At 32.8% G+C, this 18,429-nt stretch overlaps 1 protein-coding gene across 2 annotated transcripts; it reads left to right on the forward strand.

Annotated features, from left to right (window-relative positions):
• Positions 1-10,976: 10,976 nt before the first annotated feature.
• Positions 10,977-15,461, forward strand: LOC127075294 (diacylglycerol kinase 1). 2 transcript variants are annotated; one of them, XM_051016778.1, is made up of 14 exons: positions 10,977-11,165; positions 11,317-11,420; positions 11,620-11,827; positions 12,041-12,163; positions 12,294-12,422; positions 12,730-12,815; positions 12,896-13,019; positions 13,332-13,380; positions 13,545-13,627; positions 13,735-13,802; positions 14,027-14,098; positions 14,440-14,527; positions 14,657-14,773; positions 14,996-15,461. In XM_051016778.1, the coding sequence occupies exons 2-14, from the start codon at positions 11,398-11,400 to the stop codon at positions 15,326-15,328; spliced, it is 1,503 nt and encodes a 500-aa protein (XP_050872735.1). In that variant the 5' UTR covers positions 10,977-11,165; positions 11,317-11,397; the 3' UTR covers positions 15,329-15,461. The 2 variants fall into 2 exon arrangements, with proteins under 2 accessions (XP_050872735.1, XP_050872736.1); XM_051016779.1 differs by lacking the exon at positions 11,317-11,420 and having other exon boundaries at positions 10,978-11,165.
• The last annotated feature ends 2,968 nt before the right edge of the window (positions 15,462-18,429 follow it).

Here is an 18,429-nt window from a genome sequence, read left to right on the forward strand (position 1 = left end):
TTCTTGCATCAAGACCTTTCTAACCATTACTCATATGCTCATGTTTGGATTTTCTAATTGGCATTTTCGAAGAGATGAAGTTTTATGACCAATTATGCATTTCATGGTGAAACTTCATATGCAAGCAATTGGAGTGCAAACCACACGTCCAAACCTTCTCCAAATCATTTCAGCATCCATTTGCATTGGCTTTTGGGCCCTCCATGCGCCTGTACAGGCCCATGCATGGAGGCCTTCAATTTTCATGCACACGAAATTCACCCTTGCCTTGCCTCTCCATCTATAAATAGAAGCACCATTTCATTCAATTGCCAACCCTGGATCAACCTGAAATGCTGCAGAAATCAAAACCTAGCCATCACTAAAGGAATTTCTACTTTCTTCTAAAAAATTCAGATCTGAATTTCAACTACCTTGGTTGATTTTCAGACCTACAATTCCTTAACCTTGCTTCTTCTTCATCATTAGATCCTACTGCAAGCTTTAGTTGAGAAGAATCGTGCTTTCCAGACCTGCATTTCAAAGGTGGATATCAGAACTTTTTCTCTTCGAAACTCATTGTTCCTTGCTTATTTCTTGAGTTCCTTGGCTTGGCTGAAGTCCTCTCATTAGAGGCATTTGATTTGTGCTTTCAATTTTGTAAAAACATGAAGTTCAGCATGAACACCATATTTTTCTTCTTCTGATTTCTCTTTCTATGGAGATCTAGAAGAGAAACTAATGGTACAGGGGTGATGTACATCACCCCAGCTTTCCAATGATATGAGGATCACTCGTTTTCATTAAGATTTGATGACCTGCAACTTTGGCCGGAATCTCCATGCTCGCCGGAGAAGACGGTGGTGTACACCACCGTCCGTTTGCCAGGTTGAATATGGGCCCTTGGATCTGATTTCCAGATCTGATCTCCACCTTCCATCTTTATGACTTTTTTTTAATTCGTGGTGCTTCTCATTAACTGAGGTTCATGGTGCGCGCGCTTGCCAATGCCATTGGATCCTCCACGTCATTTAATGAGATACAATCCAACGCCTCCTGATTTTTGCTATTTTTCATTTTCTGATTTTATTTTCTTTAATTCCCTTTTATTTCAAAAATTCATAACTCTTTCAATTTAATTCCAAAAAATATGAGACCAATTGCATTCTTTTCCATTTAAATTCTAGTTTCTAAAAATGATTTTTAATATTTTTTATTTCATCATTTGATATTTTTTGTGAATTTTCTGTTTTTTGGTTATTTTTAGTTCATTTTAAATAGTTTTCAATATTCAAAAAATGCAAAAATATTTTCCTAGCCTATTTGAATGATGATGGATCTATGAAAAATATTCTCATTAGTTTTCTAATTGATTTGAGATTTATTTGATATTTTAGTTCAATTAGGTTATTTTTATTCATTTTTAATTGATAAAAAATAGTTTCTGACTTTTAAAAATGCTGAAATTTTTTGTCAAACTTTGTTTGACCTCGTTGAACTTGGGATAAATCACTTGGACCTTTCAAGGTTGATTTGAAGTGATTTTGAAGTTTGACCTTTCTTTATTATTTTAATTCAAGTTTATTTGAAATATTAAAAATGCCAAAAATATTTTTATTCATTTCTTGACTTCCAATCTTCATCTCACTTCTGTTTTTGATTGTTTGACCATGATCCTCAATGACATTGGTCAACACTTGTTGATTGGTACATTCTATCTCATTTAATGCACTTTATTCTTTCCATTTTCCATTTCCCATTCCCCATCTCCTTCTTCTTCTTCTTTTCTCTTTTTGATCAATGAGTTGAAGGTTGATAAGTTAGCATTGATTAGGGGGGCTTAATCTTCCTTGATCCAAATCTAATTCATCTTGATCAAATGATCTAGTGAATAGCTTCGCATTAAGGATAGGTTGCTTCCTAAATCATGCAAAAGACTTAAACCAATACAAGATCAATTCTCTTCTTCTTTTTTGGCATGGCAAGTTGTTGGAACTTGGTTCACTAATCAAGACTTCTAACTTGTGTTGTTTGCCTACATTATTATTGACAGGCCTCAGATAGTTGTGACTTCTACATAAGTCCAATTACGATCGCTTAACATAGCGCTAAATTTGCCTTATGGTACACTAACTATTAACCATTAACATTTACTTTTTGCACTTTACATTTATGCAATTTACTATTCTTGTACATATTATTCATTTTCTTTTCCCTTTGCTCATTTGAGCACATGTTTATGTTAATGCAATAAGTATGAAAAGGGCTCCCTAGGAGTACCTAGGATGTTTTGGGTTCCTAACACCTTCCCATTGCATAACTAACCCCCTTACCCAGATCTCTGACTTTTTTACTAGTTTTTTATTCGATAAAACTTTTAGGTTTTTGTTCGCTTTCTAACCATTCCTTTGGATAAATAGAAGTGCGGTGGCGACTCGACTTGTATGGTTTACCTTGGATTTAGTCAATATCTCTAATGGTAACGAATACCCCTCTACAAAGTGTAATGAGGCTCTTCCCCCTCGAACTGAGGGGTGAGATCCACGGCTCTATCCTCTAGCTAAGGGGAGTATTCAGGAGTTTCCTCTCTAACCTTGGGTCTTTCTATGGTTGTGGGATACTTCATAGTCACCTTTGGGACAAGCTACAGTCGTTTCTCCTTGTTGAATCCCTTAGAATAGGGTTTCCCACCAGGCTTCGATGTTGCCGCAATGCGCTTTGCCGTTTGGGCCTCGCACTCATTTATCGCAGCTTCTCTGACAACCTTCTTCCTCCTCTGATGATGCAACCACTATGTACACGTCATATGGTTCTTGCCTTTATAGGTAGGAAGGACCTGGAATTTTCCCTTCGTCTCTTTCAAATATTTTTCGATGGGAATTCTTGCCTTAGGATTAACCTCCTTCCATTTAGGATGATTTACCCTTTTTTGTTGAGGGGTTTCACCCACTTATCTTTGGGTGCACTAACAAGTGGCCTGAAGGTTTTCTGCCAAGGATGATGAAACTGCCTCATGTATTCCTCATTCCTATGGAGTTTCCCCCATTGTTAGGACCGCTCCTAATTATTCGACCTCCTCCCGTCCACGTCCGGGGTTACAAGAGCTTTCCAGTTGCTTCGTCGCCTCTTTGTCAAACGCAACACTGCAATGTGGGCACATCATGGTTTTAAAGTCATTGAGCTTGCAACGCTCAAGGAAGTCAATTAGTTCCTCTTTAGACTGGAGATATACCTATTGGTAGTCAAAATCAGCAATGGCGGAGATCTGCTCTCCTTTGTCGACATCCATGTTAGAGTCGTCAACAACCTCCACCATCAGTATCTCTATAGGCTTAGCATAATGGGTCTCATCCATCTGCATAGGATCCGAGTCAACTTTCATCGACGATTTTGTCTTCTCGCCAAATTGTAACCTTCTATCATTCGAAGCTTTATGGACCAAATCCCTGAAAAACACACATTACGAAGTTTTATGACCCAAAAAGTTATGGTACTTACAAAAATCTCTCTTCTTCCTTTGTTTCAAGGGAGGAATTTTTAAACCAGGGGGTACTAAAATTTGACCATCTTTGACTAACAAATAAAAAATATCATCACATTTTGTAATGTAAAAATTGTAAGTTCTAGCGTCCGATGGTTTTAGTAATTTACACACATAAGGAGGTACAGGTTTCAACTCAGCCACAATTACCTCTCCTTCTTCAGAATAATCACCATCTATGTCGGTGACATGTTCGGCTGCCTCTATGTAAGCGATTTTTTTTATTTTATGGAATTTACTCGTTCTGGATTCCTTAGCTTTTAGGCATTCAACCTGGCGAACCCTATTTGTGAGTTGGACCATGTCTATCAGGTGTTGGGTATCTAATTTGTTTCTAATTGAGTAGTCTAAACCGCAAACAACCATTTCGACTGATTCATGCTCAGACACCTAGGTAAAGAACCTCAACTTCAAAAGTATGAACCTATTCAACTAATCGCCTATCGACTCAGGGACTTTGCGTCTAACACTTGCCAACTCTTTCAGACTAATTTTCAATTGTCCCATATAAAATTGTTCATGAAATATCCTTTCTAACTGGCACCATGATTGGACAAAATGGGGAGGGAGAGTGTTGAACCAAGTAAAGGCATTTTTTGTTAGAGAATTTGGGAAGTATTTTAATTTCAAATTCTCACTATTTGCTACGTCGCCTGCCTCAGTTTGGTAAAATGAGACATGCTCGACTGTCGACATGTTAGTGTCTCCAACGAACTTGGAAAACTTTGGGACTTGCCATCCCTTCGGTAACTCTGTCTGTCAAATGTATTCTTACAACGGTGATATGAAGTTTGGCCGATGGATTCCCACATTAAGGCCATTCTGGGCCAAAATTTGTTCGACCATATTTGTTATGGTGTTCTGTCCTGTGAAATTATTCCGCTGGACATACCTGAACACTTGGTCAGCATTCTGATTCCTCTCAACCATCATAGGCCTAAGGTTGTTTTATTCGATTTGTTATACCTCCTCCGTGTTTGGGGGAGGTTATGGATACAATGCTTGGTTTTGGTGTAGCGTGGCTTATGCCATGGCGTTCTTAGGAGATTCAACCATTCTAGCGTTCGATATTTGTGGAGTTGTTGTGTTGGGGATGTGCCAAAAAAATTAGTGATACACCCTATTTAGTTTGCTAACACTTCATATGTCTGATTCATGTTTGTTATCAATAGGTTAAAAATAGTTCCCATTTATTGGGTGAGAGTATTTACTAACTCTAAATTACTCTAATCCATTTTTTGCCTCATGGCCATCATCGAAGTTGTATTCAAAGATGGTGCATTTTGAGGGATATAGTTTATCCCTCCTAGTCGAGCCATATTATTGATGGTCGATGATGAGGCATTATAGGGGTTGTATAATGGCGCTGTGGCCATCACATTGTCATTAAAGGTTGTCATATTTGGTTGAAGGTTCGCCATCATGGACGTTGGCATACCATAAGGGTAGCTTATTCCGGATGGTGGCATTGAGAACCCGAACAAAGGTTTCACAATTGAATGATTATTCAGAGAATTTCTCGATTATGGTGGGGGTATTGCTTCTTGTATTGGCATCGTTGCAGTTGGCGCCGCTGATACCACCGGAGTGGTCGTTCTAACAGGTGTTGAGAGAACTGTCTCCTCAACCACTGACACGGCTGGTTGTTACACTATAATCTGGGAATTATTTTGGGGGTTGACATTATCTATGGGAGGACGATACATTCTAGACAAAGCCTTACCACTTCTTAATTGCATAAAAAATACCCATAAAGGATTCTTTAAAGAAACAAGCAAAAATAGGACACTTTTTAACAAAGGAAAACAACAAGAAAACTGTAAGAATTAAGAAACTATCACATGTCCCATTGGGCGTGCCAATTTGTTTATGCTGGAAAATGGTAAACAACTATTGGTCTCTGACTACGGGTTACTCGCAAGATCAACCAGTGAAACCTAGGACATAGTGTCAAATAATCATTTAGTTTTTGTTTGTCTTGTGTTCACGTAATCACTTTTGACTTAGTCGAAGTAAGTTTTCAAATACTTGTAAGAAAAAAAGGATAAAATGTCGACTTCAACTAAACAAGAATGTTGAAAAGAAATGATAGAAAACTGAAAAATGGTGAATAAAGTATTTTAAATGATACTGAGATTAGATAAAGCGAAACAAGGATTGAAAAGGAAAAACTTAACAACTTAGCATTGAAAGTAAGCAATGGTAATTCAACTATTCTTACATTCTCTCAGCAAGTTACTTGTTTCTCTATGCGCTGATACTTTGAGTTTCTTTAGTGAGATTTTTGTAAAATAATTAACACTCTGAATATATATATATATATATATATATATATATATATATATATATATATATATATATATATAATATATATATATATATTATATATATATATATATATATAATATATATATATATATATATATATTATATATATATATATATATACACGAGTACGAAATAACTACCCCTAACGTCTCTATCTTCAAACTCCGCAACGTAAAGCTTTGCATGCAGCGTTTTCCTATGCTTTCTCCACACGTCCCTTAGGAAAGAAACCTACATACAATTATTAATATTTTGAACACAATATTTCACGCCTAACTAACCACCATGTCGACTACCTCGCCGCTGTCGAAAATACTGAATGGTCTACACTTCCACATGGTCGAACTAACACTTATTACATCCGAAAAACTTGCTAAGTTCTGATCTTGATCGAACCAAGAATCCTCCGACTCTTCCTCTGTGTGCTTAGGTTTTTTGTCTATCAAAAATTGCAGCTAACAGTATAACAATGTTAATGTTTCATGCAGGGGAGGCCTAAGGGGTCTATCAATAATGGTACAAGTAAGACTGGAACAAAGTTAAAAAGACCCAGCCAAAGAAGACAAAAGTCAATAAGGGACCTAATGTCAATGAGCCAACTGTCAATGAGCAATCTATCAATGAGCCAACTGTCAATGAGCCAACTGTCAATAAGGAACCTAGTGTCAATGAGCCAACTGCCAGCAATTTGCCTACTATAAATGAGCCAACTGTCAATAGGGAAGAACCTATACAATCTTCAGGTTTAGATAAGTTCTATGATTGGGATGCTGAGACTTTGGCTACATTATTGGGGGATGATGATGTTTTGGACATTGAGCCTTTGAGTGTTGACAAATCACCCATCAAGCCAACTGAATCAAAGCCAAGAGGTGTTAAGGTTTTCTTTGGTAAACAACCAAAAGTCTGCAAAAACAAACCTTTCAAAGCCCCATGATTATCTTCACCAAAGCTAAGGTCCAGTGAACTAGTGAGTATTAAAACCAAGAGCGAGTACAAGAAGAATGCTGATGTGGAAGGTGCAAAAAGACAGAGTGAAAGACTGAGGATCCTGAAAACAAAGGATGTATCTGGTCCTGGTAAAAAACCTGATGATCCTTTGGTGATAACTGAAAAGGAAATCACAAAAGAATTTGTTGGTGGTGGTAGGATATCAAAAAGTTGGTCAAAAATTTGCAAGGGGCTAACCCAGTGAAGATGCAGTTGATGCTTAGATAGTTATGTTTTGTTTATGTTTCTGTTATGAAAAAGATATTATTATTTTGATAAGTCATATGTACTGTAATGTAATGAATCAATCAATTACTATTTTGATATGGATCAACAACTATTTTGATATGTAATGAATGCAATGTACTGAATAAGTCATGGAACTCTTTAATGAAATTTGTTTGCATTTCTATGTCAAAATTATAGATCACATTATGTCAAAATTATACATCACATTGTGTCAAAATTATAGGTCATACCAAGTCAAATTTATAGGTTCAGAATTATAGTACAATGCATAACTGAACCAAATTATAGGTCATTTCAAATTACCAAGTGAATATTACAAAATCAATAAAACCAAATTATAGGTCATACCAAGTGAACATTACAAAACCAATTAAACAACATTACAGACTTAGAAGAACAACATTAGATTATTTCAACATTTACACCTCATTAACAAGTACATCTTGACCAAAAACAAAAATACAAGACAAATTGACTTCAACTTTTCCCAAAATGTCTTTGACTTAATCTTGATTTGCAACCTCTTGTTCTTCTTCATTGAAGATTCATATAGCTCCTTCAATGTTTCAACAACTTGCATGTCCCTCATCTTTCTCTCATCTTTGCTCCATTCTTCATCCACACTTTCATAATCATCCTTTCCTTGTGCAATATCATCATCCCAAATGAATAAATTGCAATTTCCCTCATTTTTCCAAACGGACATCTCCATAAAATTTTCCCTTTATTACATCCGTTCTTGCAATTGTATGATATCATACGAGCATTACACCTACATCTTCTCACTGGACAGTTGATCACACATGTGGAATGATAAGATACTAATTTGCTCTGCCTTGATGAAGATGACATACTATCAGTAAACGAATTGTAGTTGAGGAAGACAAAGTTCAACAAAGAAGAAGATGAAGAATACAAAATGGCGGTGAAAAAGATGAAGGGGAGAAGACAAAGGAACAAGAGAAAATCAATTGGAAAAAATTAGGGTTTCGATGCTTTTTGCTTTTCCCTTAAACAAAAAACAAAAAAATTAATTTAAAATTATCTTACGTGTCAAATAAAAAAAATACATATTTGACATGTCAAGTAAGCCTCCACTAGGGGAAACTAAAGGGAGGGATCAATTTTAGAGATGGAAAAATTTGCAAGGACCATTGTTTGAAAAAAAAATTATAGAAATTAAAATTGAATGTTGGCATATTTATGAGGATCCGTGGCATATTTAACCCAATATTTTAATATTCAATCAAATTCTAAAAAAATATATACAACAATTTTAAGTTTATTTCTAAATAACCACATTTTTATTTTACTTGTTTATCTCAATCGTACATGTGTCTTTAAAAATTATTTAATTTATTTTCAATACATTAATTATGTAATATTTAATATATATATATATATATATATATATATATATATATATAATATATATATATATATATATATATATATATATATATATATATATATATATATATATATATATATATATATATATATATATATATATATATATATATATATATATATATATATATATATATATATATATATATATGTATATATATCAAATTTAATTATCACAATATAAATATTATATGCACGCCCTCACAATAAAATATATTCTAATAAAATAAAATTTAGATATTAATATAATTTATACTCACAAAACTTTCTGCAATAATAAAATATAACTCACTTCTACATAATTATTGAGAATAAATTATATTTAATTAATTTTATCAAAAAATAAATACAAAATTCAAATATACTAAAAGCACTTTAAGTGAGTAAATGTATTATCATTGAAATTAAAGTTTTTGAAATTTTAATATCACAAATAATTTTCACAAGTAAATCTAAAACAAAAATTCTATAAAAATAAATATTTGATTATAAAACTATATGGTCCTTTTAAATTAATATAACAAAGATGAACCCACACTTTAAAATCTTCATTATTTCAGAATTATTTACCGAAATGATATATATATATATATATATATATATATATATATATATATATATATATATATATATATATATATATATATATATATATATATATATATATATATATATATATATATATATATATATATATATATATATATATATATATATATATATATATAATATATATATATATATATATATATATATATATATATATATATATATATATATATATATATATATATAACAATTTTAAAGATTTTCTAAAACACAATCTTTTACAATATTTCAAATATTTATATTTTTTCAGAACTATAATATACACATTTTATAATTGAGAAAAAGGATATTCATTCTGCAATCTTTTAGAAATATTTTATATATTCTTCAGGAACTATATAACATAAGGTTAGTATGCTATCTTCCAAAGATGCTTTGTAAATTCTTAAAGAACCATAACAAATTATTATTTTACTCTCATTCATAGATGTTGGATAAATTTTTCATGAACTATACAAAAAAACTAGTATCTTTTCTATCCCTTGATAAGTTCTTCAAGAACTATACAATAATTTTTCAATTTTATTTATAAATATTTTAGAATGTTTGATAAGTTCTAAAAAAATGTGTATTGTATTATTAGTGCTTCTTTCTAATACAACATGAATCATATTTAAAAGACATTTTTAATGAATAAAAAATTAATGTAAAATACACTTATTTATAAATATGTATAATCATGTCATTTATAATATTTTTAAATATATTCTCCATATTCATCAATAAAGTATTGAGAATCATAACCCTATTAAAAAAAATTATATATTTTAACTTTATAATTTTCAAACATTAATCATATCGTATATGGGATTACAAATATATTTCTTCCAAAAAAAAATACAAATTCTATTTTAAATTAAACCTTTATCATATAGTATCCAAATCAATAAAAAATTTATTTTAAATTAAACCTTTATCATATAGTATCCAAATCAATTTCAAAATTTTAGATCATAACAAATTATATTTGAATCAAATCTAAAATATGTGATATGTAATATTTGAGTTGAAATCATTTTTTTTTAAATTATTATTTATCAGCTAAAATATAATGGTTGAAAACTTTATTTCTATTTATATTTCTTTTGTGCCCTCATATTTTAAGCCATTTATTAAAAAAAAAATTGTGACATCCACTTATATTTTAATCCATATTTAATTAATTAATTTTAAAAAAATTATTTAATCACTTTATCAATTACACTTTTTAATTTTATAAAGAGAAAATGGAATTTTGATCAAAATAATCATTTTTTAAATAAATATCCAAAATAATCCACTTTTCCACCTATTTATCAAAATAACTTACTTTCAAACATCAAAACAAAGGAGACGCCAATCCAAACACATAAGAACACCTCTCTCCCACATGTTTGTATACTGTCGTCAATTAAATTGACATCTTCATATATGTGTTGTATTTGCATATCTTTTATATTAAAATATTTTTTTATTTGATAGTGTGTTATTTTGAGACATAAGTGGAAAATTATGTTAATTTAAAATTTATTTGAAAAAATAGATTATTTAAATAAAAAATTCGAGAAAATAAAATATTCACAAATAATATAAAATAATTTTTCATTATTAATCAATCATCACCCTATCCAGTCATCATAGTATAAAATACTTTTAGTAATAAATTTAGTCAATATACATTATTAAAAAAACTAACAATTTTCATTTCAAATAAAAAAATACTTTCAAATTCACACATATAAAAAAAATATTAAAGAAAATCATGATTTATTGATAATACATAAATCAAAATGAAAATTAAAAAAAAAAATCAATATTACTTAGTACTTAAGTTAAACATTATTTTAAAAATGATTTATAATATGGACGTCGAAAGTGGGCGAAACAGAAAGTCGCAGTAACGTTCATCTTTCTCCTTTCCCATCTTAAAAACCCTTTACATCTGGCCCACACTGCATTCCAACTGCTATTCTGTCCTATATAAACATTCCAATTCTAAAACTCAACTACTCAACAATAAAATAACCAAAACGATTCTCTGAATATCTTTCTTTATACAAATCAATACCTTTTCCGCAAGGTATTTTCTTCTTCTTTTTGCTATGATCTTATTCCTGCAAGATACTTGTTTGAACTAAGGGAACAAAGCCCTATTTGGTTTATCAAAAAGCTCCAATCATATGCATTTTTTTAGTTATGTAACTGTTTCTTGGTGGTTATTGTTATTCCAGGGTAATAACGCTGTTATCTCTTTCTATAATTTTTTTCTTTTTCGCTATTCAACAACCTCCAAACAGCTACGGAAGTCCAACATGCGTAACAGATTTTCAGCATGGTTGAGCTAGAAATCCATAACCGTTTTTATTTTTATTTTTATTTTTAATAAATATATTGTGTCCCGTGCTGTGATGTGCCGTCAATTAGGCTGTTTTTGACTTGAAAATTATACATTTAGAATATTTTTTATTTTTTATTATTATTATTTTTTTGAATTTGATCAAGGGTTTGGTGATGAAATAATTGAAATTGTGCAGTTGGTCAAGATCAATGGGGGATGGAAATAGTATTAGAACCTTGAAGGATTTTTCCATTCCGGATTATATACTATTGCCTGGATCTGAGTGCAAAGGTGTTACTCATTTACCTGCATGTCCGGTGGTTGTTTTCATCAACTCAAAAAGTGGTGGTCAGCTTGGAGGGGAGCTTCTTGTTTCATATAGTTCACTTCTTAACAAAAATCAGGTACATTTCAACCTCGATTTCCGTGGTTTATCATAATACAAAGGTTTGCAGGTAACTCTGTAACTTGTCTATAAAATAGTGAGGTGTATCTGGCAACACGCAATGTGATTGTGATTTAGGATATGTTAGTCGCGCTTGATATAATTCTTTGTAAAATGAAGAACTGCGATTTTGGTTTGATTGATGAAGAGGATTTTTCAAATTTTTTACTAGGTTTATGATTTGGGGTTAAATGCTCCAGATAAGGTGCTGCACCAGCTATATGCGAATTTAGAAAAGCTAAAGCATAATGGAGATAATTTTGCTGCTGAAATTCAGAATAGGTTGAGAATAATTGTAAGCTGGTCCTTTGCATTTCCAAATTTTGACGCGCAAATGCATTTTTGAGTCTCTTTTTTCAATGCTTTTGGTCTTGAATGATTTCCAATTGTTTTTTATGGTCTAATATGTCGGCTTGTAAATCTAGGTTGCAGGTGGAGATGGTACTGCTAGCTGGCTTCTCGGAGTGGTATCTGACCTTCAATTACCTCATCCACCACCAGTTGCAACGGTGCCACTCGGGACGGGAAATAATCTACCTTTTGCATTTGGATGGGTACGTTTTCTGTCTATTTCGCTGAATCTGAACTATGAAAATTTCATAACTTCATTAACCACTTGGATCAATTTTCATTTTGTTAATTGTTTTTCATAAGCATGTGCATATCAATGTGTAGGGTTGAATATCTCTTTGCCTTATTATGATCATTTTGATCAGTGATCATTCTGTTTGCATTCCAAATTGCAATTTGAACTGTGAATTGCGATTTGTGAGGCTAGTTTATGAATCGTAAACCAAACAATTTGGATTAACAAACCCATATATTTGTATATCTTCTCACTATGTTTTTCTTCATTCACAGGGAAAGAAAAATCCTGCCACAGACATCCAATCAGTGATGTCATTTCTGAGTAATGTAAAAGCTGCAAAGGAAATGAAAATAGACAGGTATTTTGCAACTGATGAATTTCTTTGACATTACTGAGATTTCATTTTAAATGATTAATTAAAATTTAAATGTTATTCAGCTGGCATATTATAATGAGAATGAAGGCTCCGAAAGAAGGATCATGTGACCCAGTTGCTCCGCTAGAGCTGCCTCATGCTATGCATGCATTTAATCGCGTCTCTTCAATTGATAAACTAAACTTAGTGAGTTTTATGTGTCTATTACATCCTATAAAAGTTTAGTATGGTAAACACGGTGTTAAACTACAAAAGCAACTGGATTTTGGCAGTGTAGGCAAAGGTGATACAAACAAAATAGGAAACTGCATTGTAGGCAACAAAATTGTTTTTGTTTTTACATTTAAGAGTGAAACAGAAAATTGTGTCGAATCAAACAAACCTTTAGCTTTAAGTTTCATAGTATTTTTTGTTTTCAATTTTTCGTTACTTTGATTTACTTTTTAAGTAGTGAGGCACTCCATGTATGCTTATGGGTGAATTATTCTGTGTTCACAGGAGGGTTACCACACTTACCGTGGGGGGTTTTGGAACTATTTTAGCATGGGTAAGAAAATCAAACTTCTTTAAAATTTGGTTTGTGATAAATTATTTATGTAAATTTTGATATTGTACTTTAGAATATGAGTTCTGACAGTAAATAAAAACTTAAAGGTATTAAATACAAGTGACCAGTACGAGTTACATAAAATGTGTATGTTTTCGTTGCAGGAATGGATGCGCAAGTGTCATATGCATTTCATTCCGAGAGGAAGTTACATCCAGAAAGATTTAAAAACCAGCTATATAATCAGGTACCCAATTCCTTTCACATAATTTGATGACAGTTAATTAAATTTGTTTTTATCAAATAATTGTCGATAATTGGTTTTCTTAACCCTTCCTTTGTTTTGGTAACCAGAGTGCTTATCTGAAGCTTGGATGTACTCAAGGCTGGTTCATGAGTTCTTTGTTTCAATCTTCTTCTCGGTTAGTTATTAAAGAGGCAACAATTTTTATTACTATTAAGTCAATTTAACTACTTTTTGGTGACTTGGTCAATTTATTTATGAAAGTAACATATTATATTATTTTACGAATTTGGGATTGCATTTATTTTGGTGACACACTGCTTATAAAAATCTTGAGCCAGTTCAAAGCTGTTAACAATTTAAAGATATTTCTGATTTTAACATATGATTTTCATTTTACAGAAACATTGCCCAGTTGACAAAGGTAAAGATAATGAAAAAAGGTCAATGGGAAGACCTTCACATACCTCGCAGGTGAGATACCATTTAAAATATGCAATCATAGGATATCTACAAATCACACCGACTAATACGCATATCGCATGATGCAAAGTCCTGTGTGATTCTTCACATAAATTAATACGTCTTGCTAGCTTTGCTAAATCATTTCGAACCATCGATTCTTCACATGATACAACTAAACTAGCTTTGTTAAATTATTTTGAACCATCAATTCTACATAACTAACAGAGAAACATCTTGCACTAAGAAAAGATCAATAAATACTAAAAAGCATTTATGGAACTTAATGGTACACCTATATAAATGTCCGAATGTTTTAAGTAATCAAACTTTTGACCTTTTCATATATACAGCATAAGATCGATAGTTTGCCTCAACTTGCCCAGCTTTTCTGGTGGACTCAATCCTTGGGGAAAGCCAAATAGAAAAAAGTCAATTTATGTAAGTGCTGAATCTCATATCTCCTTTTGCTAGTTTTCTATGTATAATTGTTGACACGTGTTTGTTAAGAACACAAGCATATCTTTGCCTGGAATTTTGATTGGATATTTCTAAAATTATGCTTTGCAGAGGGACCTGACTCTTCCATTTGTTGATGATGGCCTATTTGAAGTAGTTGGATTTAGAGATGCTTGGCATGGTCTTGTTTTGCTTGCACCAAATGGTCACGGAACTCGTTTGGCACAGGTACGACATACCAGATTTGCGATCTTAATGATATAAATGCAGTACTCCCTCCGGTCACTATAAGCAAAAATTCCCTTTTCAGGTTTATCGATCGACTAATGTCTCTATACATCAGTTCTTCAATGAACTTAAAAAGAGAATTTCTTAGAAGCCATTTATTGCATTGGTTTTCTTGTGACTAACTAACTGACATTTCAATGCTACTATAATACAATCATACAGGCAAGCAGAATCCGTTTTGAATTTCATAAAGCTGCAGCTGACTGCACATTCATGAGAATCGACGGCGAACCATGGAAACAACCCCTCCCAAAGGATGACGCCACAGTTGTTGTTGAGATATCTCACCATGGTCAAGTCAGCATGCTTGCCACTCCATTATGTCGTTCTAAAAGTATGCAAGACGGTGATGCTCCTTCCTCGCCTTCTGTAGAACACGATGAAGATGATAGTAGTGACGAAGAATTAAGTGAAAGTAGCGAAGAACGTCGTAAGTTTGGTGCAGCCGAGACATTCAAGTATAGTGATGGAGTTGATATGTCTCAAATAAGTTAGTGTAGCTAGCTTTGTTGTGAAAAGGAAAAAATGGTAGGAATGATAGGAATTGAAGTCTCTTCATTTTTGTGCATATCATTTTTAGTGAGTTTGATTACATTTTGAATGGAAAATATTTTCTCTTTTATAAATATTTAGGGAGTTTTTTTTTTTTTTTTTGCATTTGTATTTGTATTTGCAAACCCCCTCTAAAAATTAATTCCATTAAATCTCTTGCATATAGATTATAGACAAAAGGTAACTTGGAACAACTAAATAAATAAAGCACAGAAAAGAAAAATCGTGGCGAATATCAAAATCAACTTGATAATCCTAATAATTGTTCTCATAAATAGCTTGAGTGAAAAGCTTAAATTTATGCTATAAAAACAATTTATTAGTTATTTTTCCACCATCTTTTGTCTCGCTTATAAATTGCTATCTGACAACAACCGTCTATCTCTCCTTGAATACCAATCTCCTCCATAAGGCGAATACAAATGTTGGATTTCTCAAGAAGATCTTTATTGTCCTACAAGATCCTTATTTTTCTACGAGGCGAATACCAATGCTGGACTTTTCGAAAAAATCTTTGTCGTCATACGAGGCAAATATAAATCATGGACTTCTAAAGAAAGATCTTTGGCGAATACAAATGTTGGACTTCCTATGAAAATCCTTGCCTCCCTACGAGGCGAGTACAAATGTTAGACTTCCCTAGAAGATCCTTGCTGCCCTACGAAGCAAATACAAATGTTGGACTTCTCAAGAAGATCTTTGCTGCCCTACGAGGAGAATACAGATGCTCACCTAAACGCCTCACCCGAGGGACTTAGAGTCTCATCAGACAGGCTCAACATATAATCTTGTTTGGAGGACCTAGAGTCCCATCAAATAGGCTCACCTAAACACCTCGCCTGAGGGACTTAGATTCTCATCAGATAGACTCAACATATAATCTTTCTTGGAGGACCTAGAGTCCCATCAAACATGCTTACCTAAACGCCTCACCTGAGGGACTTAGAGTCTCATCATACAAGCTAAATATATAATCTCGCCTGGAGGACCTAGATTCCCATCAAATAGGCTCACCTAAATGTCTCACCCGAGGTACTTAGAGTCTATCAGATTGACTTAATATATAATCTCGCATGGAGGACCTAGAATACCATTAAACATGCTCACCTAAACGCCTCGCCTGAGGGAATTAGAGTCTCATCAGACAAGTTAAACATATAATCTTGACTGGAGGACCTAGTGTCGCATCAAACAAGCTCACCTAAACGCCTCTCTTGAGGGACTTAGAGTCTCATCAGACAGACTCAACATATAATCCCGCTTGGAGGACCTAGAGTCCCATCAAACAGACTTACCTAAATGCCTCACATGAGGGATTCAAAGTGTTCTTAGACATGATCTAAACTAAATCCCACCCGAGGGACTCGACATAAAGTCTCGCATGAGAGACTCGGAAAAAAGTCTTGTTTGAGAGACTCAACTTAAAGTTTCGTCTGAGGGAGTCAACATAAAATCTTTTCTGAGGGAGTCAACTTAGAAGCTCCCCAACACAAAGTTAATTAAACATTCCGCACTTTACCAAACCCTCGTGTTTGAGGTACTATGTCGTTATATATTTTTGTTGGACCCTAAGAGGGGACCGCTTACGTAAAAGTGATTAAGGTCAACACATGGGCGATGAGAGTGTTATCCAATGAAGCCACCCCCTTCTAAAATGGGTCATGAAGCTACTCGGATCTCAATAAAATTCTGCCGATTGGGCTTTTCTCACCCAAACTCATTCCACTCGTCTAGTAGACGTGGGAGATGATGTGTCATATTACAACGGACTAGAAGAATGAGTCAAAGGAGGAATAACTCCTTCATCTCCATGATCTAGTAGTGCGGGAAGTAACTTTCCTTAACCCTAGGCCAAAAACTCTCTATAAATACCTCATCTCAAGGATAAGAGGGATATCATATCTTAACCAGTATATCGCATAATACATAGTCTTTCACCACGTGAGTTGGTCACTCTTATCACCAAAAATACCATAACACCATCATACAGAGTCTCTCGTCACTTAGGGCAAGTCCTAACCATTATAAAACTACTAAAACCTCTGAGTATCACCTACCTGTGTAGGGATACCACTCATACTTGTATTTTTTGACAATTACAACTTCTACCTAATTCAACATTGCCACCACCACCACCACCACTTTTTACAACATTAGTAACTACAACACTGGTTTCAACAACATTTTTAACCATAACATCATCTTGCTCAACATTAATTTCAGTTTTCACATTTTCTTCAGTAGGATCTTCGGTTAGCCATTCATCATTTGAATGAATATCTTCAAATGAAAGAACAATACTTTTTGCTTTTTCTTTTCTACTTTTCAACTTCAAATTATACATGATATAAACCAAATTATTCAAAATTAATGAATAGTCACAATTAAGAATGCATTATTCAAACAATCACAATTCAATCACATATAAAATCAATGAATAAAGAGGAACATACAATCATTAAAAGATACGAAGTAAGTGAAACACAATAAGAAAAACAACTTAAAGATTCAATTTCATATTATAATGTGGATTTTATTACTCAAACTTTCTACGTAGGGGTATGACTATATGAAAGTAGTATAAAAAAAATTGGGGTCTTTGGATGGTTTTATTGGGTTTTCTTTCAAAAAAAAATAATTAAAACATATAGACTTGTAAACTCGTCATAGAGTCGCAAGTCTCTACGAGTTTGTGCGAGTCTACCCGAATCTATCAAAAAACGATTCTATATAAGATTATACTCATTTTTGCTGCCTAGACTCCTAAACTCGAACGAATTTATGAGTCTACCCGCGAGTTTGACAACCATGATTATAAATACTAATTTTTGCAATCTATTAGTTTTGTACTTAGTTCGATTAACTACTGTTATTTCGAAGCCATGGTTAGTTGTTATTGAGATTTAGCAGTTAGAACTCAACCAACTTCCAACCCTCCTATATATTGAATAATACATCAAATGTAAAATCAAGCCTTAAATGAATGAGCAAGATAAATTTGAGATTCGCAACAGTATAGATTAGCTTCAACAAAATTAATAAGG

This window comes from Lathyrus oleraceus, chromosome 4 (assembly GCF_024323335.1).
Source record: "Lathyrus oleraceus cultivar Zhongwan6 chromosome 4, CAAS_Psat_ZW6_1.0, whole genome shotgun sequence".
In the NCBI taxonomy this organism is placed as follows: Eukaryota; Viridiplantae; Streptophyta; class Magnoliopsida; order Fabales; family Fabaceae; genus Lathyrus; species Lathyrus oleraceus.

Bases quoted from the DNA above. Each gene is read 5' to 3' on its own strand.
- LOC127075294 (XM_051016778.1), top strand. From the start codon at position 11,398: ATGCGTAACAGATTTTCAGCATG. The intron at 14,099-14,439 runs GTGAGATACCAT...TCATATATACAG, and splicing joins GACCTTCACATACCTCGCAG to CATAAGATCGATAGTTTGCC. The intron at 14,528-14,656 runs GTAAGTGCTGAA...TATGCTTTGCAG, and splicing joins ATAGAAAAAAGTCAATTTAT to AGGGACCTGACTCTTCCATT.